General features: G+C 62.4%; 2 protein-coding genes across 2 annotated transcripts; both read left to right on the plus strand.

The window, feature by feature from the left end:
- The first annotated feature begins 47 nt into the window (after positions 1 to 47).
- On the plus strand, positions 48 to 8,907 carry GET3 (guided entry of tail-anchored proteins factor 3, ATPase). Its single transcript, XM_005310635.5, has 7 exons — positions 48 to 390; positions 1,198 to 1,345; positions 1,918 to 2,066; positions 3,901 to 4,051; positions 4,435 to 4,542; positions 7,721 to 7,918; positions 8,244 to 8,907. Exons 1-7 carry the CDS (start codon positions 230 to 232, stop codon positions 8,373 to 8,375), a joined length of 1,047 nt encoding a protein of 348 aa, XP_005310692.1. The 5' UTR covers positions 48 to 229; the 3' UTR covers positions 8,376 to 8,907.
- A 3,834-nt stretch (positions 8,908 to 12,741) lies between these two features.
- BEST2 (bestrophin 2) lies at positions 12,742 to 26,612 on the plus strand. The gene is given in 11 exon segments (XM_065576575.1): positions 12,742 to 13,531; positions 16,789 to 16,967; positions 17,271 to 17,365; positions 17,789 to 18,022; positions 19,325 to 19,479; positions 19,971 to 20,048; positions 20,400 to 20,552; positions 21,253 to 21,309; positions 21,311 to 21,334; positions 21,839 to 21,993; positions 23,292 to 26,612. Coding segments are annotated over 10 exon segments (1,311 nt in total). The 5' UTR covers positions 12,742 to 13,531; positions 16,789 to 16,815; the 3' UTR covers positions 23,500 to 26,612.
- The last annotated feature ends 399 nt before the right edge of the window (positions 26,613 to 27,011 follow it).

Consider the following 27,011-nt stretch of genomic DNA (forward strand, 5'->3'; position numbering starts at 1 on the left):
CGGAATTTTTCCGGGCCAAATCAGGGTGGGCGGGCTTCTTGAGTGACCCAGTCAGATGACGAGGGGGCGTGGTCGGGCTGTACCATTGCTGTGGATTACGGGGATAGTACAGCGGGTGTGACGGGATAGGGCGGCACAGCTCCGTCTTCTCTAAGTGCGTGTTCATTCTGTGCTTCCTCCCTCCGCGAATGGTCTGGCCCAGTACCGAGTCACGTGAGCCGGTTCCAAGATGGCGGCGGCGGGGTCCGGCTGGGGGCCGGAGGCGGACGAGTTCGAGGACGCCCCCGATGTGGAACCGCTAGAGCCGACGCTGAGCAACATCATCGAGCAGCGGAGCCTCAAGTGGATCTTCGTGGGGGGGAAGGGAGGAGTGGGCAAAACCACCTGCAGGTGAGGGGGTGGGTTAGACTGTTACAGCGGGGCGGAGGGCCTGAGAGCGTGCGTGGCTGTACCACTATGGGGGAAGAAGGGGTGGCAAGGCCATCTGGAGGGGTTGGGATGTACCATTATGTGGGGGGAAGAGGAGCGGTTGGGGGAGTGGCAAGGCCACCTGAAGGGGTTGGGAAGTACCATTATGTAGGGAGAAGGGGGAGTGGTTGGGATCTACCATTACTTTGGAGAGGGAGGGATGACGGTTGGGAGTGGCGAGGCCACTTGGAGGGGTTGGATGTACCATCATGCGGGGGGGGGAAGCCCCATTAGACTGTACCATGGTAGTATATAGGGAGAATTGACACCATCTGTCAGCTAGAAGGGTTGGGATGTACCATTGTGTACGGGAGGGGTGTGAGATTTACCACTAGTAAGGGGAGCAAGTGGTGAGATCATTTGTAGGGGGTGGGATATACTATTATAGCGAGGTTGGATGTGCTATTACTGTGGGGTGGGAGGAGAGTGTGGCCACCTGTAGATAAGGTTGGGTGGGATGTACCATATTTGCGGATGGGGGGGACAACTTGTGAAGAGTGCTCGGGATATACCATTGCACCAAGGAACAGGTGGCTTCTACTGGTGCACCTGGTATGTACCATTATGCTGGGGGAGGGGAGAATAGAAGACCAGACTATTTGTAGGGGAGCGGGAATCTACCATTGCGGGAATCATGCCCTGCCCCCATATCTCACGCCTCACCCCTCCAGCCCCATGGATTTTCCACAGCTGTTTTCCTTCTCATATCCATTGATTTGTCCCCCACAGCTGCAGCCTGGCCGTGCAGCTGTCGAAGGTGCGTGAGAGCGTCCTCATCATTTCCACCGACCCAGCCCACAACATCTCCGATGCCTTCGACCAGAAATTCTCCAAGGTCCCCACAAAAGTCAAGGGCTATGACAACCTGTTTGCAATGGTGAGTTAGGGCTGGGGGAGGAGAGGGAGGGGTGAGAGGATGGGTTTCCAATGGCTCATTCTGCCGTGTGCAGGGGTGGAGCTGAGTCTCTCAGTGCTTGCAGGGACAGACCCAGGAGTCCTGCTTCCAAGTTGCCTGTTTTAACCACGCGATCAAGCGTCTTCTTAGAACTGGGAAGAGAGGGGAAGAGTCCTGACTCAGTTTCCCTTGGTCCAGCCTTTAGCCCCCACTTCCCTTCCAGAGCCAAGAGTTAGAGTCCTGGAGTCCTGACTCCTAGCGCCCTACCACCACCACTGGACCCCACTCCCAAAGCAGGGACTAAAACCCAGGAGTCCTGGCTCCCAGTCCTCCCTGCTTTAACCACCAGACCCCACTCCCCTTCCAGAGCAGAGAATAGAATCCAGCAGCCCCTGTTCTAACCCATCAGGCATTCTGAAATGTGTCTATCTCCCCTCTGTCATGCTCTCGTGTCGAAGACAAGAGCAGGTGCTGAGCCAACAAGTCTCCTATCGTTTGGACAGTGATGGCCACTCTTCCCTAAACCGTTGCCCGCTTCTCCTCCCTTTCCCCAGGAGATTGACCCCAGCCTGGGGGTGGCTGAGCTCCCAGATGAGTTCTTCGAGGAGGACAACATGCTGAGCATGGGGAAGAAGATGATGCAGGAGGCCATGAGCGCCTTCCCCGGCATCGATGAGGCCATGAGCTATGCGGAGGTGATGAGGTGAGCTCGGCAGCCTGGCACTCGCCCATGATACTTGCCTCAAGCGATTGGGACGCTTAGTTGATGTTGGGATAGCTCTGACAAAAAGGTGACAAGGGCAGGCCACCTATCGTAGGGGAGGAGAGATTGGGATGTACCAGTCCTATGGCAGGGGGAGTTGAAGGGCAGACCACCTGTTGTAGGGGAGGAGGGGTTGGGATGTACCATTAGGGGGGAAAGGAGAAGGGGTTGGATATGCTGTAAAGGCAGGGGATGAGACCACCTATAGCGGAGGCTCACTAGAATGTACCATTACAGCACCGTGGGTGGGAATGAGACCATCTGTAGGTGAAAGAGGACTGTCTTCTGTATAGGTTCTCATACTGCACTTGTCACTGGTCCGAGCACCTTCCTGTAGTGCGTTAAGCAACGGGGCTGCACATCTGTCACATGGGGATGGGACGGGCGGGTAAGACCATCAGCAAGGAGGTAGGTGGGGCGTACCATTATAGTCAGAAGGTGGCTACAGGTCTTCAGGGTGGGTAAGTTTCCCCACCACCCCCATGGCGTTGTGCTCGGGCCTGTGAGATCTGGGTTCAGCTGTTGGCAGGGTCAGAGCCATGACCTAATGGACAGGGAATAAACTCAAGACCTCTGTTTGGTTCCCAGCTCTGCCCGAGGCGTCTGGGACTGTGGGCAAGTGGCTGAGGCTGACAGGGCCTCGGTTCCCCAGCTGTAAAGCGGAGCTAAGAGCATTTCCCTTGTCTGTCTCTTCTGTTTGCCCTGTGAGTTCTTCAGGGCACGGCTTGTCACACTGTACAGCGCCCGGCGCAGTGGGACCCCGATCTCTGCTGGGGCCTCTAGGCTCGATTATAATATCACAGTTATCGAGAACAATCCCAAAGACTTCTCAGCGAAGCATTTGGAAACGTAAACCGAGCAGAAGCAGAACCCGTTCCCTCCACAGCACATAGTTCATCTGGGACTCTTGAGTATGGAAGTGAAATTCTAGGTAGCCAATCCCAGTCCAGATCCACCCCCATCTGACAGCTGATTGGCCACGCGAGACAGGAGTTGGGTGGCTCACAGTTCTGGGAACAGGTGTCATAAAATCCACCCACTGCACTTGACACCACTGTGCCAATTTGTGCCAAGCATGGAATGGACCACAGAGGTTAGGGTGACCAGACAGCAAGTGTGAAAAATCAGGATGGGGGTGGGGGGGTAATGGGACCCTATATAAGAGAGAGACCCAAAAATCGGGACTGTCATTATAAAATCGGGACATCTGGAACTCCCCTCTAGGGCAGGGGTGCCACTGCTCTGCCTGTGGGGGGGCTATCTAGGGGACTTAGTTATCCAGGTGTGAGTTCATTACAGTGTGTGTGTTTGTTGAGAACGAGCCCCTCCCCTGCACGTGGAAGAGCACTCTAGGCTGTACCATTACAGTCAAAGAGGGGAACAAGACCAGTTTCAGGCAAGAGGGAGCTTTGGGATATACCATTTCAACAGGAGGCCTTTGGGATGTACCATTACAGCCCCTTGCGGGGACAGGGGACAAGACCACCTATGGAGGGGGGATGTGCCATTACAGAGGGGTGCTCTGGGATGTACCATTACCACCTCCAATGGTGTAGGGGGGAGGAAGGCGCCCTCTGGTATATACCACTACAGCCAGCCAGGGAGGGGGGAGACTGGTTTGGGTCATGTGTAGTCTGGCACCTTTCACCAGCACTAGGGAGAAGGGACGGGGGGCACTCCAGATTATTGTGGGAATGAGATGAGGGGGGTTACACTTCTGAGGCTAAGCGCCTGGCTCCCGGCCCTGGTGCTCATGTCTGTCTGGCACATACAGGCTGGTGAAGGGGATGAATTTCTCCGTGGTGGTGTTTGACACAGCCCCCACTGGGCACACGCTGCGACTGCTCAACTTCCCCACTATCGTGGAGCGGGGCCTGGGCCGCCTGATGCAGATTAAGAACCAGATCAGCCCCTTCATATCTCAGGTAAGTGGGGAAGGGAGCTGGGGAGCCAGTCGCTGGCTTGGGCTATTGCGTGGTTCTTCTCGGCAAGTAGCTTTCTTTCTAGATCTGGGTGGGGTTGGGCTAGACCATGGACTGGGTGTGCAGCACTCGAGCGCGCTGGCCTGGGTCATGGTGTGTCGCACTCAGCGGCTCTGATCTGGCCTGGGTCCTCATGGGTAAGGCTCTGTATCCCTCTTGCGTAAGTCAGGTTGGGCTTGGCTGGGGTTATGGGACACCCTGTCCTGGGGTCCAGGTGGCAGAGCGTGCCGTGGGACTGCACCCAGCCCAGGGTGTTGGGCTCAGAGCGCTAGCTACTGTCCGGTTCTCTTCGCTGAGCTGTGGCATTGCATCCCATCCCTCTCCAGATGTGTAACATGCTTGGCCTGGGGGACATGAACGCCGACCAGCTGGCCTCCAAGCTGGAGGAGACCCTCCCCGTCATTCGGTCAGTGAGCGAGCAATTCAAAGACCCGGTAAGAACTCAACAAGGGGGTAAGTGGCGGGTCCATCGTTGCCTCTTTTGGCTGAGGCCAGCCCCCACACAGAATGCAGTGAAGACTGGAGGCACGTCGTGCTTAGACACTGTCACAATTAGTATCTGTCTGTATTCCAGTAGCACCCAGAGGCCCCGACCCAGGCTCCATTGTGCTGGGACCTACACTTATAGATCCGAAGGCTAGAAGGAACAGTGTGATCATCTAGGCCAGGGGGTCTCAAACTTCATTGCTCCACGACCCCCTTCTGATAACAAAAATTACTACCCGACCCCAGGAGGGGGGACCGAAGCCTGAGCCTACCAGCCCGGGGAGGAGGGGGCCAAAGCTGAAGCCCTTGGGCTTTGACCCTGGGCCCCAGCAAGTCTAAGCGAGCCCTGGGGACCCCATTAAAATGCGGTCTCGACCCACAGTTTGAGAACCGCTGATTAGTCTGACTTCTTGTAGGGCACTGGCCTGAATTCATTCCTGTCTGAACTAGGGCAGAAAAACAGCCAGTCAGGAGTTAAAAATTGGCAGTGGCGGAGGATACCCCAGAGCCCTTATTAAGTTCTTCCAATGGTAAATTACCCTCCGTGCCCCCACCTTTCCATCTGAATTGGTCTAGCTTTAGCGACCAGCTGTTGGAGTTTGTTGGGCGGTTCAGTCTAGAAGACAAAGCTCTATTATCTATTCCCCATGGAGGTACTTGCAGACTGTGATCAGGTCACCCCTTAAACTAGCCACGTGAATTGAAAGCACACCAGCTGTTCCTGATGAACTCCTTGTTCCTGTGTAGCTGAACCCACTTTGAAATCTGTTGTGATGGGCTCAGATCCAATCTTCACAGCACCCGTGTGAGGAAGGGGGGGAAGCACCCGCCCCATTTTCACATGAGGCCCAGAGAGGGTTAAATGATTTGCCCGGGGCTCTGTGGCAGAGCCGGCGGGGGGAGGAGTCTAGTTTCTGGAGTCCCAGGCCAGTCTACACCCAAAACTTAGACCTGGCTATGTCACACAGGGCTATGAAAATGTCACGCCCTGAGCAGTGGAGTGAGATCAACATGGCCAGCCCAAGGGAAGGATTCTTCCATTGACCTAGCTTCTGCCTCTCAGAGAGGTGGATTCCCTACACCCAAGGGGGAAAACTCCTTCAAGTGTTAGTAGCCAGGGTTGGGTGGGGAGGGGAGGGATCTGACACCCAGACATCTCAGCAGGCCGTGCTCTTGACCTTGGCTTTCCCCTCCCTTTGGACAGTGAAACCGGACGGGTCAGTTTGACCCTCTCAATTGGTCAATTTCTAGCTCTCTGGCACTAGCCCAAGGCTGTTTGTGTTACAAACAGGCTTTGGAGAAAGGTATTTGATACAAACTGGAGTCCCACAGAGTTGAAATGTCAATTGACAAGAAGCCCTGGGAGAAGACTCCGGGCCTGATTCCTGGTCCCTTGGTTCTTGCACATGGGGCAGGGACGAAGGACACGGCTTCCGGTCACTTTTGTGCTCCCTGCGTTCTTGGGCACCCTGCTGGCACAAGTTAGAGCGGCCTCGAGGCTGCTCTAGTTTGTGCTGTGATTCCTATGGGCCCCGGGAAGCAGAGAATAGTTATAGGGCATAGGGTTGCCAATTTTGGTTGGATGTACTCCTGGAGATTTCATCACATGACATAATCATTAATTAAAGACTAATCTTAATTCCTGGAGACTCCACGCCAATCCTGGAGGGTTGGCAACCCTAATAAGGCAGCGTACTTCATCCAGCCCCCTGACTTACACAGAGGTGTGCATGGGTGGGAGGGAGGAGTTTCTACCTTTTTTAAGGCCCCCTTTGGGCTGCTCCAGCAGTGTCAGGCCTGGTATTGCTAACGCCCCGAGCTACAGTGAACCCAGCCCCACCAGTCCCTTTGCATTCCTGCAAGGCTGCTGTGGAATTCGCTGCCGCAGGGGGGCCCCTCCTGTCTGCCACCATCTGTCTGCCTTGAAAAGAAAAGGGCTGGGGGCTTCTCGCCCATTAACACTGCTGCTCCCAGCTCTGGATGCTGCAGGGCAGACCTGATTGCCTGCTGGGGACAGGCAGGAATTCCCTCTTCCCACCCCCACACGTGCACCCTTCTCTGATTTAACCTCTTCACATGGCTCAGGCCTTGGCTACACTCGGGCATTCACAGCGCTGCGAGGGAGCGTGCAGCGCTGCGGGCTCTGATCACACTGGCGCTTTACAGCGCTGTGCTCGGGGGGGGGGCGTTTTCACACCCCTGAGCGCAGCAAGTTGCAGCGCTGTACAGCGCCAGTGTAGCCAAGGCCTCAGTGGCAGGGGAGGGGGCAGGGCGGTTAGGACCCCCCCACACACACAGATGAGGATCCAGTGAACCATTGGTGGAATCGAGCGCGGCAGCAGTGATCCTGGGCTAGAGGAACTGGTGGGTCCCAGCCTGGGAGCGGGGATGGGACAGGGGGCTGGGTGGGCCCGTTGATCTAATCCTCCCTGGGAAAGTTCTTTTCTTCTAAAAGCGACTGAGTGTATTTATTCGGCGTTTCGCCCTAGCGCCCAGGGTGCTGCTGCTGGACAGACACAGGACAGACGGACAGCCCCCACCCCAAGGAACTTCCCAGCCGAGCATAAGAAAAGATCGTTTGAAATCTGCTCTTAGGCTCAGTTGTCCTTGGCTTGGGAGCCTGCCTGGCTTTTAAGTTCCCTTAACAAACACTTCACTTCCTGTGCGTTGTTTCCTGCCCAGGCTCCATCAATGACATGGGTTTGGGGAGAAGGTTGCATACAGAGGTGAGAGCCTCATTAGCATTGTCCTTTGCCTCCCTTGGGAAGGGAGCATGCTCTAGTGGGTAGAGCAGTGGGGACTCCTGGGTTCTGTCCCCAGCTCTGGGAGGGGAGTAGGGCCAGTAGGTTAGAGCTGGGAGCCAGGACTCCTGGGTTCTGTTCCCAGCTCTGGGAGGGGAGTGGGGTTCAGTGGTTAGAGCTGGGAGCCAGGACTCCTGGGTTCTCTCCCCAGCTCTGCCGTTGATGTGCTGTGTGATCCTAGGCAGATCTCTTCCATTTTTGGTTTCTCATTTTCCCCCCTCTGTCAAATGGGGGGGCGCACACACACACACCCATGCGCGCGCTGGGCTGGGGGTCCTGGAAGGGCCCTGAGAGCAGAGTAACGGTGTCACCCCCCGCCCGGCAGGAGCAGACCACCTTCATCTGCGTCTGCATCGCTGAGTTCCTGTCGCTCTACGAGACGGAGCGCCTCATCCAGGAACTGGCCAAGTGCAAGATCGACACCCACAACATCATCGTCAACCAGCTGGTGTTCCCGGACCCCGAGAAGCCCTGTAAGATGTGCGAGGCCCGGCACAAGATCCAGTCCAAATATCTCGACCAGGTAGGGAGGGGGCTGGGCAGCTGCCCCCTGGACCCACCCCTCTGAGTTCCCCCTTCCCCTGCCCCTGAGCTGGGCTCCTCCTGGCCGCCTTTACCCCCACCCCCGGGACTGGACTAGGCTCCTCTGGCATGGGGAGCTGAGATCAGTGGGTACAGACGTGTTCCAGTGGGCCGGAACCCCCCACTCGCACTTCACGGAGCCCCTCGAGCAGAGAGACCAAGGGCCAAATGGGCCCCCGGAGCCTGCGCCCCCTCTGGGGTGGAGGAGGAGGCGGTGCTCCCCGGGAGGCTGGTTCTCTCACACCTCTCCCCACCCCTCCCCGCAGATGGAGGACCTGTACGAAGACTTCCACATCGTCAAGCTGCCGCTGCTGCCCCACGAGGTGCGAGGAGCCGACAAAGTCAACACCTTCTCCAGCCTCCTCCTGGAGCCCTACAAGCCGCCCAGCGCCAAATAGGGACGCGCGGCCGCTGCTCCGGTCTGGATCATTCCACTTTGTCAGTTACACACCCAGGCCCCGCCTCCCCTTCCCCCCACCCCGCAGCGCACAATCCTTCCTGCCCTGTCTGTCACATGATAGGGAGGCTTGCAGTCAGCAGGGGTGGGGGTCGTATTTATTTCCCCTTCCAAGGAGGGGCAGGATCTCTCTGCCACAGGCAGAATACTGGATTCCTTCCCCCCCACTTAACACAGCCTCCCCCCCTCCCCCCCAGGTAGTCTCAAGGCTGCATTAAAAACCAGCAATCACCACGTCCTTCTCCCCCTTCCCTTCCGTAGGGGGCTGCACCACTACAGGTCACTTGATGGGTCCCTCATCTCTCCCCTCCCCTCTTTCTCCCAGCGTGCTCTGCTGCTCCCCCCCCCCTCGGTGGAGGGGGTTCTCCGGATGCTGGGAGGCAGAGGGGGCTCGGCCAGGTGTTGTACAAAGCCGAGGCCCCAAAGCTTAAGGAAAAACGTGTAAATAATAATAAAAAAAAAAGGAGAGGAAAGTCCGGCTGTGGGGTGTTCTTGGGTGGAGGGGCTGGGACTTCCCGTGGGTGGGCGATGGGCTGCAGATGGGAGTGGGGTGCCCCTTGGCCCAGCTCAAAGCAGAGGCGGGGGGCAGCGGGGAGCCTCTCCATGGCAGAGCCCACGTGGCGTCCTGCAGGGTAGTCGCTGTGCTGTGTGGGGCACTCAAGCCGTGATTCAGAGGTGGTACCGTGTAGGGGTTAGAGCAGGGGATGGGGCGAGGGCTCCCTGGTTCTGGTCCCAGTGTGGAGAGGCATGGGGTCTAGCGCGGGGTTAGAGCAGGAGCACGGGGAGTCAGGACTCCTGGGTTCTGTCGCTCCCCGATGTAGTGCAGGGGGGCTGGGGAAGGACAGTCATCCCTATGTGGGTGCGCTTGCTCTATTGACAAGGGGGCTGGCGGGGAGAAAACCAACCCATGGGACTGCTGGGGGAGCAGGGCCGGATTCTCAGTCACTCCATCCTTGCATGTGGGCTGAGGGGGCAGGGCCTCCTTGGTGTTCCCTGTATTCGGGGCCCCAGCATCACTTAGAGCAGCCTCTGGGCTGCTTTAGCTCTCGCTCTGCACCTCCTGTGGCACAGAGCCAGCCATACTCTTCCACCATGCTGGCTGGGGATGGGGGGTTCATAGGGGGCTATTCGCACCAACTTTATGACCCCTGCAGTGTCCTGGACAGTAGTACTCGGAGCTGCCAGCTTCTGGGCTCAGGCCCTGGGACTTGAATCCTTCGCCCAGCGTGGAGGGGGATGCAGCTTCCCATTCAAGCCTGGTGAAGGCAGGTTGGTCCCCTCAAACGTGTGGCCCCCAAGCTCCAGTCCTCAGTGGGGGAGCCTCTCTACCCACTCGAGAGCTGTAAGGATGTTCGTACAGCGAGGTGGACAATGATTTCAAGTGCCAGCCGGGAGGCCAGACCCTCCGACAGGATCCCCCTGCAAGGGCTGGGAACGGGGAGCAAGCCATGGTGCCGCTGGGCCCCTCAGGGCTCTGGGGTTCCCTGCCACCCCCTGCACTGCAGCGTGAGCCCACATCAGTCTTCATGGCTGGGGGCTGCCTGGACCCCCCAGAAAATCCCTCCCCCCTCCATGGATTTGGTGACCTGGTTCCTTCCCTGACCGCAAAGGGAGCAAAACCCCTGCCGAGGGGGGCTGTCAGACTGGGGTGACCCCTGGTTTGAATCCAGCCCCCCCCCCCCCCTGCTTGGTGGCATTGGACCTGGGGGTGCTGGAGGCTGGTATTAAACTGTGCTTGGCAGGGGGCTGGGGGCCTCCCCCGTGTCCCATCTCTGCTCTCCTGCCCTACCTGGGCACTGGGAGAAGGGAACCAAGCGCCTGGCTCTCTGATTCCTCCCCAGCCGCATGAGGCCCTGCCGGGAAGCTGGAGGGGAGATTGCACCAGCCTTATCTCGAGGGGCTTCAAACCAGGGTCCCTGACGAGAGGGTGGGTCTTGTGGATAAAGCCAACAGTAGGAGGCAGGACTCCTGGCTTCTATCACCAGCTGAGTGGGGTCTAGTGGTTAGAGCAGGGGGCTGGGAGCCAGGACTCCTGGGTTCTCTTCTGAGGTGGGGCCGCGGCTGGGCTCCGTGGCCGTGTCCGAGCCTCCCAGACTCTGGCTGTGCTGCCATCTCTGCCCGCCCTGTGCCCGGCTGCAGCAGGGCTGTGAGGCGTGAGCGATGTGCTTATGAAACACGAGGGGCCCCGTGTGCGCCCAGGAGGGGGGTTATGTAAGTCACTCCGCGCCCGTGTCTGGGACTTGCGTCTGCCCCAGCGAGGGGCTGGGGGGGGGCTCATTAGCGCTGACCCGCTCAGCCATGTGTCTCCAAGCAGCCCAGTATGGCGGTGGGCACCGGCGCTGATCTTAAAGGGCCAGTGCCCTGCTCCATGGCTGTTTCCTGTTAGTGCATGAAAGGGGGGGGGGTTCAGAGCTGGGGTGTTGACTCTGCCCATTAGGGGCTGCTCCAGGAGGAGAGTGGGGTCTAGTGGTTGGGGGGGGAGCTGGGAGCAGGACTCCTGGGTTCGATCCCAGGCTCTGGGAGGAGAGTGGGGTCAAGTGGTTGTGGGGGGGGGGGGCGCAGGACTCCTGGGTTCTACAGCCATCACTTGCAGGGGTGCTCGGGCTGCTAGAGCAGTATCAGCCCCGCTCCCATGTAGTGGGAGTCACACCTACCCCCCCCCCTCCGCTGCCCACCCCACAGCCCAGCACGGCACAAGCTGCCACCTCCTCCCTTCCCAGCCCCTGGCTTTGCAGACAAACAGCGGGGGGGGGGACTGCAGGCAGGTCCACGTGCCAGAGAGGCGCTGGAAGAGGAGACGATGGGGGAAGGGAGGGTTCATGCCTGGGGGGACAGGTGGGGGGGCTTGCATCAGCCTCCGGACAGGTGCTGCCCTGGGGAGCCCCAGGGACCCCTGCCAGCCCCAGCGGGGGGAGGAGTTGATGTGTGTTGCTCTGGGGCAGGGCTGAGCTCACCTCGCCCTAGGCCATCAGCAGGGAGTCCCCAGCCCGCATCGTTCCCAGCGGGCAGGGCTGATTGGGGGGCGGCAGACGGTGCTTAGCCAGGTATGTGCTGGGCTTGCTCCACCGCCCAGCCCCGGCCCACGGGCCCCGCAGCTGCCTGTTCATGATCACCCCGCTTAGCACTGCCCTGGGGCCCTGCTCACTTGGGTCACACCTGGCCAGGGGCAAAGGGGAAGGCCTGGCACCCCCTCCCAGGCGTCCTGGCTCCCAGCCCCCCCTGCTCCAACCACTAGACCCCACTCCCCTCCCAGAGCCGGGGAGAGAACCCAGGAGTCCGGGCTCCCAGTCGCCCCCTGCTCCAACCACTAGACCCCACTCCCCTCCCAGAGCCGGGGAGAGAACCCAGGAGTCCGGGCTCCCAGTCCCCCCTGCTCCAACCACTAGACCCCACTCCCCTCCCAGAGCCGGGGAGAGAACCCAGGAGTCCGGGCTCCCAGTCCCCCCTGCTCCAACCACTAGACCCCACTCCCCTCCCAGAGCCGGGGAGAGAACCCAGGAGTCCGGGCTCCCAATCCCCCCTGCTCCAACCACTAGACCCCACTCCCCTCCCAGAGCCGGGGAGAGAACCCAGGAGTTCGGGCTCCCAGTCCCCCCCTGCTCCAACCACTAGACCCCACTCCCCTCCCAGAGCCGGGGAGAGAACCCAGGAGTCCGGGCTCCCAGTCCCCCCTGCTCCAACCACTAGACCCCACTCCCCTCCCAGAGCCGGGGAGAGAACCCAGGAGTCCGGGCTCCCAGTCCCCCCTGTTCCAACCACTAGACCCCACTCCCCTCCCAGAGCCGGGGAGAGAACCCAGGAGTCCGGGCTCCCAATCCCCCCTGCTCCAACCACTAGACCCCACTCCCCTCCCAGAGCCGGGGAGAGAACCCAGGAGTCCGGGCTCCCAGTCCCCCCTGCTCCAACCACTAGACCCCACTCCCCTCCCAGAGCCGGGGAGAGAACCCAGGAGTCCGGGCTCCCAGTCCCCCCTGTTCCAACCACTAGACCCCACTCCCCTCCCAGAGCCGGGGAGAGAACCCAGGAGTCCCGGCTGCCCTGCATTTCTGGGAAGGGGGGTTGCGTAACTCTGGGGAATGTGCTGGGGGCTTTGGAGACTCCGGGCTGGAGCAAGTGCATTGTCTGAGGTGTTTGCCCTGCCGGCCTCCCCCCGCAGGAATCAAACCTTGGGGGTGTTGACTCGACAAACAGAGCCAGGGAAGAAGCCAATAGAGAAGGGAGCCGCTTGCCTCAGGTCCCCTGCGGGGTGGGGTGGGGGGTGGGGGGGAGACACACACACTCCATGCTCAGCTACTGGGGGGAGGCAGGACACCTGGGTTCTCGTCCCAGCTCTGGGAGGAGAGGAGTTGGATCTAGTGGTTAGAGCGGGTGGGGGCGGGGTGAGGGGCTGGAGATGGGAATAGGAACAACCTACTCTAACTCCGACCCCACTCCCTTCTCAGAGCAGGACCTGGCTCCCAGCCCCCTCCTCACTCGCCCCACTAGCCCCCAGAGCCAGGGATAGAACCCAGGCGTCCTGGCTCCCAGCCCCCTCCTTACTCGCCCCACTAGCCCCCAGAGCCAGGGATAGAACCCAGGAGTCCTGACTCCCAGCCCCCTCCTTACTCGCCCCACTAGCCCCCAGAGCCAGGGATAGAACCCAGGAGTCCTGGCTCCCAGCCCCCTCCTTACTCGCCCCACTAGCCCCCACCTTGATCATTTCTCAGCACCCTGGTTCGGACCCTCTGTGTTCCCTGGGGAACTAGTGCCAATACAACCCAGCCACCCCCCCCCAGTGATGGGAAAGGAAGCTACGCCCCCGCCCCCCCATGCAATCCAAGGTTCTGGGAGGACAAAGGTCAGAGGGGTGGGCACGGAGGTATTTAAACAGCAGCCCAGGGGAGGGGGGTCTCTTTAAACAGCTGCAATAGCTCCTTGGTGTCCCCCTGGCTGCTCCTGGAGGTCTTCACCTGCTTGGCAGCCAGTTCCTTCCTGGGCTCCGGCTCCTTGGCCCCCCAGGAGGAGAGGGGGGGGGTAGATTTGCTGCTCGGCTGCCTTCAGTTCAACTTCTCCTCCACCAGTGTCTGGTTGCAAAGAGACCCGGCAGATCCAGGCAAGGTGAGTGCAAAGCTTCCCCCCCCCCCCCCGCAGTGGTGGGAATGGGGCGTGGGAGTGTGAGGGGCTGAGCAGACAGTGGGGACCTTGGGGTGGGGGGAGCGGCCCTGGGCTGAGCTCCTTTCCAGACTGGAAAGTCCCAATCCTGCCAGTGGATTAGGCGTTATTACGCATGGCCGGGATCAGAACCCCATTGTGCTGGGGGCTGAACGGTATTAGGTGTATTACGGGAGCACCTCAGCACCCCAGTCTGCTGCACAACCGCAGGGGTGGGTGTAAGTGAGGTCAGTAACCCCCCCCCAGCCCACCCCAGCAGTCACGAAATCATGAGACAGGCGCCTACAAACATTCATGGTCACCTGGGGGCTGGTTTTATTGGCCATCAGTCGCAACTGCCCGAGCCGGACACTTTTCTGTAGCTAGCAGGGTGGGAAGCTCCGGGGAGCATCTCCCCATCACATGACTCTGGGAGCTGAAGCTTGAAAGACCAAAAGACCCAAGATCGGAAGAACCGTGGTTAAAACAAGGAGTCTCGGAGCAGTTTGGCGGGTTTGAAATGAGCTCCAAGAGCCGACTATGAAAATCATCCAGGGTCTCAGAGAGATGACAGGCCGGGCAGGACAGTGGGATCAGGAATCTGACGGCCTGGCGCTCACAGCTAGACCATTTCTAGGTGTCACAGGTGAATGCCACTGTCCGGAGGATAATAGTTCAGTTAACACCAGGCCAGGCCTCAAACGCTGTCCTCTGGGTGGCCAGTGACTCGCTAGCGTTGTCGTTAACAATAGCAGCTATTGGAATATTTGGGGAATATTTTTCATCATTGCTCTTTAACTACTGAAATGTGCTAGTTTCTAATAAAAAGAACAGGAGGACTTGTGGCACCTTAGAGACTAACACATTTATTAGAGCATAAGCTTTCGTGGGCTACAGCCCACTTCTTCGGATGCTGCTCTGAAACCTAGTTTCTAATGGTTCTCAGACGGGCTGAGCTGGGAATATGATGTTCACGGACTGGTTTCGTGGTGGCCCTTGGCGAGCTTGGGAATATTATGGGAATAGTGACGATCGAATTATTGGAAAGTTTAGTTCAGGGGTTCTCAAACGGGGGGTCGGGACCCCTCAGGGGGTCGCGAGGTAATTACATGCGGAGTCGCGAGCCGGCAACCTTCACCCCAAACCCCACTTTGCCTCCAGCATTTATAATGGGGTTAAATAGATACAAAAGTGGTTTTAATGTATAAGGGGGGGTCGCACTCAGATGCTTGCTATGTGAAAGGAGTCACCGGGACAAAAGTTCTGAGAACCACTGGTTTAGTTAATTGAAGCTTTAAAATGTTACCACTTTAAACCCGCTCCCCCAACTGGATGCATTTTGTAACGTGCCTTTGTGGAAAAGGGGTTAAACGGGCAGCCAGGACTCCTGGGTTCTATCCCCAGGCTGGGAGGGAGTGGGGTGTAGTGGTTAGGGCTGGGAGCCAGGACTCCTGGGTTCTATCCCCACGCTGGGAGGGAGTGGGGTGTAGTGGTTAGGGCTGGGAGCCAGGACTCCTGGGTTCTATCCCCAGGCTGGGAGGGAGTGGGGTGTAGTGGTTAGGGCTGGGAGCCAGGACTCCTGGGTTCTATCCCCACGCTGGGAGGGAGTGGGGTGTAGTGGTTAGGGCTGGGAGCCAGGACTCCTGGGTTCTATCCCCAGGCTGGGAGGGAGTGGGGTGTAGTGATTAGGGCTGGGAGCCAGGACTCCTGGGTTCTATCCCCAGGCTGGGAGGGAGTGGGGTGTAGTGATTAGGGCTGGGAGCCAGGACTCCTGGATTCTGTTCCCAGCTCTGGGAAGGTGAGTGGGGTCACCTGGGGGTTCGAGTAAGAAGCTGGGAGCTGTGAATAGGAGTGTTGGCTCCCAGCTGCCATGTGCCCCCCTCCTACCTCCCCTCCCCGAACTGGGAACGGAGCCCAGCTCTGGAAGTCTGCTCTAGACCTCAGAGCGGGGTGACTGGAGGCTGGGTTCCCTGCGTTCCCCTAACGAAACCATTGCAGGTGCCTTTTAATAGTCACGCAGCTGAGGCTGGGATGACACGGGAGATAAGAGCACAGACTTGCTGCCTCACTTGTATTTTCCCCAGCCCGTTTTCATGCCACTGGCCTGCCTCGGTTGCTCTCTGCCGGGTATTCACCCACGGTCTCCATTGCAGTTAGAGTCCCGAGCTCAGAGGCAGCTGGAATCTCCCAGCCTAGGAAAACCACCCGCCCCAATTGCCTGACCCCAGATGTTGACAGAGGGGCGTTAAGAAGGCAAAAGTGCTGCTCTCCCCTCACATTCCCTTGGCTCAATCTTGCCTCTGCGGTTTTCTCCGTCTCTCGTCGGCCCTGTCTTAACCCAAACCCACCGATAACAGTGGTGGCTTTTTCAGGGCCATCTTGGCTAAAAATAGGGCCTGGCCTTAAAATCTCCATCAGCGAAAGGCCAGGCAAATGTGGAATTTCTTTCTGCAAAGGGCTTTCAAATCTTGGGGGGAGAGCGGGGGGGCAAAGCAGTCTGGGAACATTTATAATGAATTAGCCGAAACGGGGCCGGGTCTGAGAGACTGGTGGGAATGGAGAGATTTGCCATGGGCTGAGTTTCTTCTTTCTTTTCTTTTCTCCCCAATTTGGGGGAAACATCTGGGGGGGGAGGGGGAATTTACGAGGTGGGAATGTTGGCTCTGAGTTTACGGGGCATGGGGGGGTCTCTTTCACTGAGGACTGGTTAACATGCCGTGACTTACTAGTGGGTTATGTGAAGGCCCCGCAACTCCACATCCCTTCTTGGGCAGCGCCCCTCCCATCCCCCTCTATGTCAGGGACTCCCTGCCCCCCCATGCCTGGTGCTCTGTGCCCCTTCCCCCAGGCCTGGCTGTGTGCTCCCCCGTTATCCACTTCCACCCTTATTGGGGTCCACATTCTGCCTTGCCCTCACGCCAGGGTTCTCCGTGCTCCCCTGTTCCCTCCTTATTTGGAGTACGGGAGCCCCAGTCCCGGCCCAGGACCGCCCCGTGCCAGGCGCTGTACAGACAGTGCCAACAGACAGGGTGTGCGGGGCTACACCCGGCGTGCAGGTGGGTAGCACCCGACTTCCCCTCCCAAAGCAAGGAGGAGGGACGACCCCCCCCCGGTCCTGCCCCAGTGCACGGGGCGGCCCCCGTGACCTCCTGACGTCCCTTCCGGCCTTTCCCGTCTCTGATTTCTCTGACCCCGTGGCCGGCGCTGTCCGCGTGTCTCTGCAGGGCCCGTGTCCCCCTCGCCGCCCCGCCATGACTGTCACCTACACGGCCCGCGTGGCCAACGCCCGTTTCGGGGGCTTCTACAAACTGCTACTGCTCTGGCGTGGGAGCATCTACAAGCTGCTGTACAAGGAGTTCCTGGCCTTCTTCGTCACCTACTTGGGGCTCAGCCTGACCTACCGGTGAGGGGGGGCCCCTTTGCACGCGCGTGTGCCCCTGGGCCTGTGCACGGCTGCGGTGAGCGTGCCCCTTGCACACGTGCTTGTGGCTCTTTGCACGCGGGTGGGGGGGAGAACATGCCCCCGGCCCCTCGCACGTCTGCGTGCCTGTGCTCTCATGGGGGGGGGAGGGGCGTGCAGCACTTTGCACACGTGTGTGGACGCCCCATCCCCGTGCACGGTCTGGGTGGAAAACCCCCGAGCAAGGCACCAACCTCCTTGCATTTCTCTCCGCCCCCTCCCCCCCGGCCCGATTCCCACCCGCAGCTTCGTCCTGGCCGAGGATCAGAAACGCTACTTTGAGAAACTGGTGATTTACTGCGACAACTACGCCAACCTGATCCCCGTCTCCTTCGTGTTGGGTAAGAGTTGGGACCCCCCACATTCCCCGCCCAGCCCCTCGTGTGAGAGACGTGTCCTCTCCGAGGGCGGGCAGGCCCTATAGGATGTATGGGCCCCACTGGCTCGCCCCCTGGGGGGCAGAATGCCCCTCTGGGCTGTTTGAAGCACCATGAGGGGGCGATGGGGGGGCTTGGGCTGTGGGTGTGGGTTCAGCTCTCCCACCAGGGCGGGACCAGCCCTGGGTTCGAATCCCGCTAGGCCACTCAAGCCAGGGGGAATAGGGTGAGAACGAGCGACTCCTCCCAGCCCCACTGGACCCCACTGACCTGCCTGGGTTTGGGGCTTGTTTTCTGTCCCCCCGCCGGGCAGGGCTGGGGTCCAGGACGCCGGGGTTCTGTGGCCGGCTCGGTCCCCGACTCCTGTGTTTGTCCCTTTGCCCGCAGGCTTCTACGTCACGCTGGTAGTGAACCGGTGGTGGAGCCAGTACAGCTGCATGCCCATGCCCGACCGCCTGATGTGCGCCATCTCCGGCTCCGTGCACGGCGGGGACGAGCGAGGCCGGCTCTACCGCCGCACCCTGATGCGCTACAGCAGCCTCTCGGCCGTGCTCATCCTGCGCTCCGTCAGCACCGCCGTCTTCAAGCGCTTCCCCACCATCGACCACGTGGTGGAGGCAGGTAGGTGCCGGGGGGCGCTGGGCTGCAGGGAGCGGGGCAGGGGCTCAGCAGGGGGCGCTCTGCCCTCCCAGTCAGGGCTGACCCCAATGCAGGGTTAGGGGGCGCTGGGCTGCAGGGAGCGGGGCGGGGGCTCAACAGGGGGCGCTCTCCTATCCCAATCCCGCTGGGAGACAAAAATCAAGGGCCCAGGCCCTCGCGGCCAGTAAAACTCCACTGTCACTTCGCATTTGTGTTGGGGGGGGAGGGTTTGAACCCCGGCGGCCTGGCCAGCGTCCAGCACCGGGAATTCCTTTCCACCTCCCTAACTCCCTCCCACTGCTTCAGCTGTATCCAGAACTTACTTCACGGCCTGATCAAAACCTTGGCATGGCTGTTCAACAGCCTCCGTGCCACAAGCAGGTGCATCTCGTTGCCGGGCCAGGGTCTCTGGAAAGACAGCCCCTGCGCCACCCCAGAGGTGGCTGCGTCTCAGCGCCGGGCCAGGGGTCCCTGGATAAACAGCCCCCCCTGCCCCACCCCAGAGGCGGCTGCATCTCAGCGCCGGGCCAGGGGTCCCTGGATAAACAGCCCCTGCGCCACCCCAGAGGTGGCTGCATCTCAGCGCTGGGCCAGGGGTCCCTGGATAAACAGCCCCTGCATCCCACCCCAGAGGTGGCTGCATCTCAGCACCGGGCCAGGGGTCCCTGGATAAACAGCCCCTGCGCCACCCCAGAGGCGGCTGCATCTCAGCGCCGGGCCAGGGGTCCCTGGATAAACAGCCCCTGCGTCCCACCCCAGAGGTGGCTGCATCTCAGCACCGGGCCAGGGGTCTCTGGATAAACAGCCCCTGCGCCACCCCAGAGGCGGCTGCGTCTCAGCGCCGGGCCGGGGGTCCCTGTGTAAACAGCCCCCCTGCCCCACCCCAGAGGCGGCTGCGTCTCAGCGCCGGGCCAGGGGTCCCTGGATAAACAGCCTCCCTGCCCCACCCCAGAGGTGGCTGCATCTCAGTCTAGGTGAGGGGTCCCAGTGTAGAGTCTGTTTAAAGCGGGGGGGGGGGGACTGTCCAGGGGGGCTGATGAAAGGGGTGTCTAGAGGGGGGAAGGGGCAGGTGGTAACAATGCCCCCCCTCCCGCCCCCGCACTGGGGTCCTGGTTCCTCATGCTCGAGGCGAACCCCATGTGCCTCTCCTGCTCCCCCTGGTGGCCAGACCCCACGGAGACGTGTGAATCCCTGTAGTGGGGGCTGGAGGGGCTGCGGGCCGCAGGTTTGGTCCCCGGCCCGGGCTGGGGGGGCGGCTGGGTGACCCCTTCCCCTCGCCCGCAGGCTTCATGACCCGGGAGGAGCGGAAGAAATACGAGAACCTGAGCTCGTCCTACAACAAGTACTGGATCCCCTGCGTCTGGTTCACCAACCTGGCGGCCCAGGCTCGCAAGGAGGGGCGCGTCCGGGACAACTGTGCCCTCAAGATGCTGATGGAGGTGGGTGGAAACCCGGGGGGGGGCAGGGGGAGAGTGTCTGACTGGGGACGCCTGGGTTCTGTGCCCAGCTCGGGGTTGGGGGGTAGAAGGCCCGGATACCTGGGTTCTACCTCTTCTCCCAGCTGGTTTGAATCCAGCCCCTGGTGGTGGCTGGCAAATCCGGTGCCTCATCTGCCAGGTGATGAGTTTGCTGGGTCTCTGCTCAGTTCCCAGCCAGCTGCGTCCTATCAGCACTAACTGGGGGCTGATGGGGGCGACTGAGCCCCCCCAAGCTCTAGAGGGGACCCCAGTGAGGGGAGACACCTTGGCAGTGGTGGGGGCTCTGTGCTGGGCAGGGGGCATTTCCTGGGGATGCCCTGAGTCTGTCCCTGGGGGACTGTCAAGCTGCCCCCCCCAGCAGGGATCTGCCCCCTCCCTGGTTCTGAAATGCCCCCCCCAGCAGGGATCTGCCCCCTCCCTGGTTCTGAAATGCCCCCCCCCCCCCTTTCCAGGAGCTGAATCAGTTCCGTGCGAACTGCAGCATGTTGTTCCACTACGACTGGATCAGCGTCCCCCTGGTCTACACGCAGGTGAGCGCCGACCCCGTGGAGTGGAGGCTGGCGGAGCCCGGACGCCGGGGTTCCGGGCCTGGCGCTGGGATGGGGAGGGGAGGGGCAGGGCTGGGGAGCCCGGACGTGGGGTTCTGGGATGGGATGGGGAGGAGCGGGGAGGGGAGGGGCAGGGCTGGGGAGCCCGGACGCGGGGTTCTGGGAATTGGATGGGGAGGAGCGGGGAGGGGAGGGGCAGGGCTGGGGAGCCCGGACACCGGGGTTCTGGGGATGGGATGGGGAAGAGAGGGGAGGGGAGGGGCAGGGCTGGGGAGACCCGGACGCCGGGGTCCCGGGCCTGGCACTGCCCTGACTCTCTGCCCTTGCCTCCAGGTGGTGACCATCGCCGTGTACAGCTTCTTCGTGGCCTGTCTGATCGGGCGTCAGTTCCTGGACCCAGCCCAGGGCTACAAGGGCCACGACCTGGACCTGTGTGTGCCGGTCTTCACCCTGCTGCAGTTCTTCTTCTACGTGGGCTGGCTCAAGGTGTGTGTGTGGGGGAACAGGGACAAGACAGGGGTGGGGCAAGGTACTGGGGGGGGGCTCCCAGAAGGGGGTTGGGGGGCAGAGAGCTGGGGGAGGGACAGGACTGGCAGGGGCATCGGGGCAGGGAGCCGGGGGGAGGGGCGGGTCCTGGCAGGGGTGTTGGGGGAGGGAGCTGGGGGAAGGACGGGCCTGATAGGGGCGTAGGGGGGTCAGGGAGCTGGGGGAAGGGCATTGGGGGGCAGGGAGCTGGGGTGGAGGGGGGACAGGAAGTTGGGAGAGGGGCAGGCATGGCAGGGGCGTTGAGGGCAAGGCGCTGGGGGAGGGGTGGGCCTGGCAGGGGCATTGGGGGTCAGGGCGCTGGGAAGGGGAGTTGGGGGTCAGGGCGCTGGGGGAGGGTGGGCCTGGCAGGGGACATTGGGGGCCAGGGTGCTGGGGAAGGGGTGTTGGGGGAGGAGCAGGGTGCTGGGGGAGGGGCGGGCCTGGCAGGGCATTGGGGGCCAGGGTGTTGGGGGAAGGCAGGCCTGGCAGGGGCATTGGGGGGTCCAGGGGGCGATGGGGGTGAGGGGGCGTTAGGTGGAGAGGTGGGAGGGGCAGGCCTGGCAGGGCTGGTGGGGGTCAGGGCGCTGGGGCAGGGCACTGGGGGAGGGGCGCTGGGGGGGAATCTGCCCCACCCCCCCAGCTGAGGCCGTGCTCCCCCCAGGTGGCGGAGCAGCTGATCAATCCCTTTGGGGAGGATGACGACGACTTTGAAACCAACCTGGCTGATCGACCGCAACTTCCAGGTACCTTCCCCCACCCTGCCCCCCACCCCCGCTGCCAGCCCCACAGACCGTGGGGTCCTGACTAACACCCTCCCCCCACGCTGGCCCCCACCCCGCTGCCAGCCCCACAGACCGTGGGGTCCCTGACGAACACCCTCCCCCCACGCTGGCCCCCACCCCCGCTGCCAGCCCCACAGACCGTGGGGTCCTGACGAACACCCTCCCCCCACGCTGGCCCCCACCCCGCTGCCAGCCCCACAGACCGTGGGGGTCCTGCCGAACACCCTCCCCCCACCCTGCCCCCCACCCGCCTGCCAGCCCCACAGGACTGTGGGGTCCTGACGAACACCCTCCCCCCCACCCTGGCCCCCACCCCCTGCCAGCCCCACAGACTGTGGGGTCCTGCCGAACACGCAGCAGGGACCCTCCCCCCAACGTAGTGTCTGGCTCCCGCTCCCACAGCCAGTCTGGGGCAGAGGCCCGGGCTAGGCCCCAGGAGTCCTGACCCCTGCCCTGCCCCCCCAGGTCTCCATGATGGCGGTGGACGAGATGTACGATGACCTGCCCCTGCTGGAGAAGGACCGTTACTGGGACGCCTCCAACCCCCGCGCCCCCTACACGGCGGCCACCGTCTTCCTGCTGCACCAGCCGTCCTTCCAGGGCTCCACCTTCGACATGACGTGAGCCCGGGCCGGGGGGTGCTGGGGGCTCCCATGGTTGGCCCCTGGACCACAGGGATCCCAGGGGCACTTGCTCTGCTGAGGGTTCACCCAAGGGGGATGGGATGGGAACGCCGCCCCCCCTTCCTGGAACCTGGTTTGGAGCCTCCCACCCCAGAGGTGGCTGCAGCTCAGTGCCGGGTGAGGGACCCATATATAACGAGGGGCCGTGCCCCACCCCAGAGCTGGCTGCAGCTCAGCGCAGGGTGAGGGACCCGTGTATAACGAGGGGCCGTGCCCCACCCCAGAGGTGCTGCAGCTCAGGGCCGGGTGAGGGACCCGTGTATAACGAGGGGCCGTGCCCCACCCCAGAGGTGGCTGCAGCTCAGGGCCGGGTGAGGGACCCGTGTATAACGAGGGGCCGTGCCCCACCCCAGAGGTGGCTGCAGCTCAGCGCCGGGTGAGGGACCCGTGTATAACGAGGGACCGTGCCCCACCCCAGAGGTGGCTGCAGCTCAGGGCCGGGTGAGGGACCCGTGTATAACGAGGGGCCGTGCGCCACCCCAGAGGTGGCTGCAGCTCAGGGCCGGTGAGGGACCCGTGTATAACGAGGGGCCGTGCCCCACCCCAGAGCTGGCTGCAGCTCAGGGCCGGGTGAGGGACCCGTGTATAACGAGGGGCCGTGCCCCACCCCAGAGGTGGCTGCAGCTCAGGGCCGGGTGAGGGACCCGTGTATAACGAGGGGCCGTGCCCCCACCCCAGAGGTGGCTGTAGCTCAGCGCCGTGTGAGGGACCCGTGTATAACGAGGGGCCGTGCCCCACCCCAGAGGTGGCTGCAGCTCAGGGCCGGGTGAGGGACCCGTGTATAACGAGGGGCCGTGCCCCACCCCAGAGCTGGCTGCAGCTCAGCGCCGGGTGAGGGACCCGTGTATAACGAGGGGCCGTGCCCCACCCCAGAGGTGGCTGTAGCTCAGCGCCGGGTGAAGGACCCGTGTATAACGAGGGGCCGTGCCCCACCCCAGAGGTGGCTGCAGCTCAGCGCTGGGTGAGGGACCCATATATAACGAGGGGCCGTGCCCCACCCCAGAGGTGGCTGCAGCTCAGGGCCGGGTGAGGGACCCGTGTATAACGAGGGGCCGTGCCCCACCCCAGAGGTGGCTGCAGCTCAGCGCTGGGTGAGGGACCCATATATAACGAGGGCCGTGCCCCACCCCAGAGGTGGCTGCAGCTCAGGGCCGGGTGAGGGACCTGTGTATAACGAGGGGCCGTGCCCCACCCCAGAGCTGGCTGCATTCCAATCCCTGGTCTCTCCGGTGCAGGCTGCCCAAGGAGGACATGCAGTTCCAGCCGCTGGAGGAGATCGAGGAGGGGCTGGAGCCGAGCCGGCACGTCCCCCTGCACCTCCTGAACCGGCTGCTGGCCACGGGGCCCGCCCCGGGCAGCTTCGGCCGGCGCCTCTCCCTGCTGCGCCGCAAGAACAGCTGCGTCTCCGAGGCCTCCACCTCCTACAGCTGTCTGTGCCAGTGACACGCAGAGCACGGACTGCAGCTGTGGGCCCCCCACCCGCCGCCTGCCCCTCAGCGAGGTCCCCTTCGCCCCGGAGCAGCAGGGCTGGGAGGGGGGCGAGGAAGCCGGGCCCCGGGCCCCGGGCAGCCATGAGGAGGCCTTGGCCGAGGAGTCGGACCTTGCCCGGCGGTCCCAGGTCTCCTTGCTTCACCCCGACGGCGCCGCCCCTGTGGCCGGCAGCTTCCCTTCGCCACAGGACCTGGGGCCCCTTGTGGACACGTCCTTCCTCCCGCAGCCGGGAGCCGCCCAGGAGCCCCCCGCCCGCAGCGGCCCCCCCCAGTGCCGGCTACCCGCCCCTGGCTGCAGAACCGCATCGAGGAGGAGACGATGGGGTGAGCCGGGCCGAGACTCGGAGACGCCCTGCAGCCAGGGGAAGCGGGGACCCAACCCCGGTGCCGGCTGGGGGCTGAGCCCTAGATGTGACGGCAGAGACGCCTGGTTCTGGGCCAGAGGCAGCTGAGCCCCGCTCTGGTGCCACCAGATGAACTGTTCAAAGGGGGGGCGTTAATTGGGGGGGCCATCAACATTCCGCCCCCTCCCCCCCCGGACCCCTCTGCTCCCTGGCTCGCCGGCTACGTGCTGGGCCCTGGTGGTGCAGCGCTCCCTGCTGGCTGACCCGTCCTGGTCCCAGCTCCGGTCCCCTCAACTCTCATCCACAGCAGCGCGGGACCCTGCTGCAAATGCCCCCGTCTTCGAGGCATCGTTTCATTAGCCCTGGGCTGCCCCGGCCTCTCCCCTCGCTCGCCCACCAGGACTGGGGGGGGGGGCAGCTTCACCCCTCTGGGGCTGGGGGAAAATGGCTCAATCCCTTGTCTTTCACTGTCTGGTTCCTGCCTTTTTAAATATAATTGTATTAAGCGGCTCTTGAGTGGGGTCTTGGCCAGAGGGTGGTGGGGGAGGTTGCTGGAAGGTTGGCTGCAGTTCCGTGCCTCAGTTTCCCCCTCAGCCACAAGGAACTACTGTCAGGCAGCTCTCGTGTGCTCTGCTGGAAACATGCAATGGGCCAGTCCCACCTCCAGCAACTTGGGTCACGTTTAAAATAAAATGGGCTGGGAGGGGGGGCGGGGTAGCCAGGGCCCCTTGACCCAGGTGTTCCTGTCTCCGTCTCCTCGGGGGCAGGTGGCCCCTCTGACCAGCTCGGTGCCTCTGGCTCAGGGGGAAGGAGCCCGGGCAAGGACCCTGCTGGAGAAGTGCTGTCGGCCTGTGGCGGGACGAGGGGTGGGACCTGCCCCTGGGGGTGGATGAGGAAAGGTCCCAATCGTGAAACTACGGCACTGCTACAGCTCAGCGGGGGAACCCCCATGTTCTCACTGTCATGCCACAGGGGGTGGCAGCGGGGGGCTGGTATTTGGCCCCTGGGGGCAGGAGTAGACGCCTGTGGGGCCCCTGGATGGGGGGCAGGTTCAGAGCCTGAGCCTACTTTGAACCGCTGCATCTTCTGCTCTGAGTTGCATCTCGGTGCTGGGCGACGGACCTGCAGATAATAAGCGGCTGTGTCCCACCCCAGAGGTGGCTGCATCTGTGTATAAGCAGCAACGCTCACAGGTGGGCCCCCACCACGGTGCTCAGGGCTTGAAAAACACTCCAGCTGGCAGTACTGGGGAGACGCCGGCCGCACGCGAGAGGCAAACTTCCCCCTCCTGAGAGCCGCTGCAGCGAGCCCCTGGCTCTTAGCAGCCAGACAGGCCCTGAGCTCAGCTGCTGGGATGGCTCTGCCCAGCCCCGGGGGAGGCGATTTCTGCTGGGCCCCATGGGCCCTGAGCTTACCACCTGAGGCTGAGAGCCAGCAGCTGGACTGGACAGAACCAGGCTGAGGGATGGCCCGGTCGGGCGGTTTTTAAGCCCAGACTGGCCCCTGGCCGAAGCAGCCGTGGGCCCGTGGCGGCGAGAATGTGTGCTTGATTGGGGGGGGGGGGGAGTTTGTGGACTGGTGGCTGGAGATGGTCCCAATTCACTCTTCTCGTCTCAACCCAAAAGCACCTCGTGGGGGTGTAGCCGCTTCAGGGCCCCCCCCGGGGCTGGAAAGCCAGGCAGCGCTGGAGCCGAGCCAGCATGGATGGCTCATGCCCCAGGTGTTTGATCTACACCCCAATGCTGTCGCCCTTGGGGGGCTGGGCTCCAGGGCCAGGGGCTGTGAGTAAGAGCGGCAAGGTGGGGGTGTCGCTTCCTTTGCGGGAGGGGGAAAGCGAGGCCCAGCCGCTCAGCGCCTGCTTTCAAAGCCCCCGCGTTCAGGGGGAGTTGGGGCGGCTGGACTGAGAGCGGGACAGCTGGCTCGGGGCCTCACCGGCCCGGCAGGGAATGGAGTCCTGGCTTTATCGCTGCCCTTTAACTCCAGCCTGACCCACCTTCAGCCAAACGGGGCAAAAACACCAGGCCCTTAACGCACGAGCAGGTTTTCAACTGACCCAACCCCCCCCCCCCCCTTGTTTGGCTCCAGTTGAACTTGGCTTAAAAACCAGCTTGAATGAAGCCAGACCCACTGCTGTTTATCCAGGCCCAGGGGGGCGAGTGGATGCCCCTGCTCTCCTGCATGGAGGGCTGGTTTTAAACCTCCCTCCCCCCAGGGCTCGCTCCGAGGAAGCCTGTGAGGGCCTGGGGTCGATCCTGCCGCAACTCTGAACCGCCCCAGTTGCTACCTTGCACTTTCGTGTGTGGGGAAAGCCGGCGGGGGGGGGGGGAATATAGGGGAGACGGGGAGCCCCAGCCAGCAGTTTAGAACCAGTCCTGCATCTAGCGTCTGCAGCGCTGGCTGTAGGGCACAGAGCTGCTGCAGGGTGCTGGGGGATCCCTCCAGCCTGGAGCTGTACTCAAGTCCGAGGGGTAGCGCCCCATGGCGGGAGGGGTGGGGGGCTGCTATTCCCTTCTGCCAGCTGGAAACTAGAAGCCACAGGGAGGATCAGTTCCCAGCTCTGCCCTGGGCCTGCTGGCCCCTCAGTTTCCCCATCTGCTAAGTGGGGCTAACACTACCGACCTTGTCTGGGGACCAGGGTGCTCTGCAGCTGAACGGCGCCAGAGAAGAGCTCGGGCTCTGCCCCGGCCGCGTGCTGATCCGCCAGGGAGATCCTGCGCTGGGATGGGCCAGACGGGCCCCAGCGGGCATTGCCTGAGGCAGAGGGCAGGGCGCCCTGGGAAGAGGTGACTGGAGGGTGAATGCTCCCTGGGCACAGCACACCCTCCTTCCCCCCCCCCCCCCCCAGGGCCACACTGGGGGCAGCATTGCCCTCTGCTGAGCCCCACCCACCTGCAGCACCGCTGCCCCTGTGACCAGCTGGGCTGTGGGCAGGGAGATGCCCTGTTCCAAGCCAGGCCGAGCGAACAGCAGCCAAGAGCCTGCCCCAGAGATGAGTTTGGGGGGGGGGGGGGGAGAGGGGAGTCTCACCCCAGCCCCCAACTGGGCAGGGAAACATGCTTCGGCTGCCCTGTACAGCGCCACACACCATGGGCCCTGCTCTATGACTGGGGCTCCTACGCGC

This window comes from Chrysemys picta, chromosome 22 (genome assembly GCF_011386835.1).
Source record: "Chrysemys picta bellii isolate R12L10 chromosome 22, ASM1138683v2, whole genome shotgun sequence".
NCBI lineage: Eukaryota > Metazoa > Chordata > Testudines > Emydidae > Chrysemys > Chrysemys picta.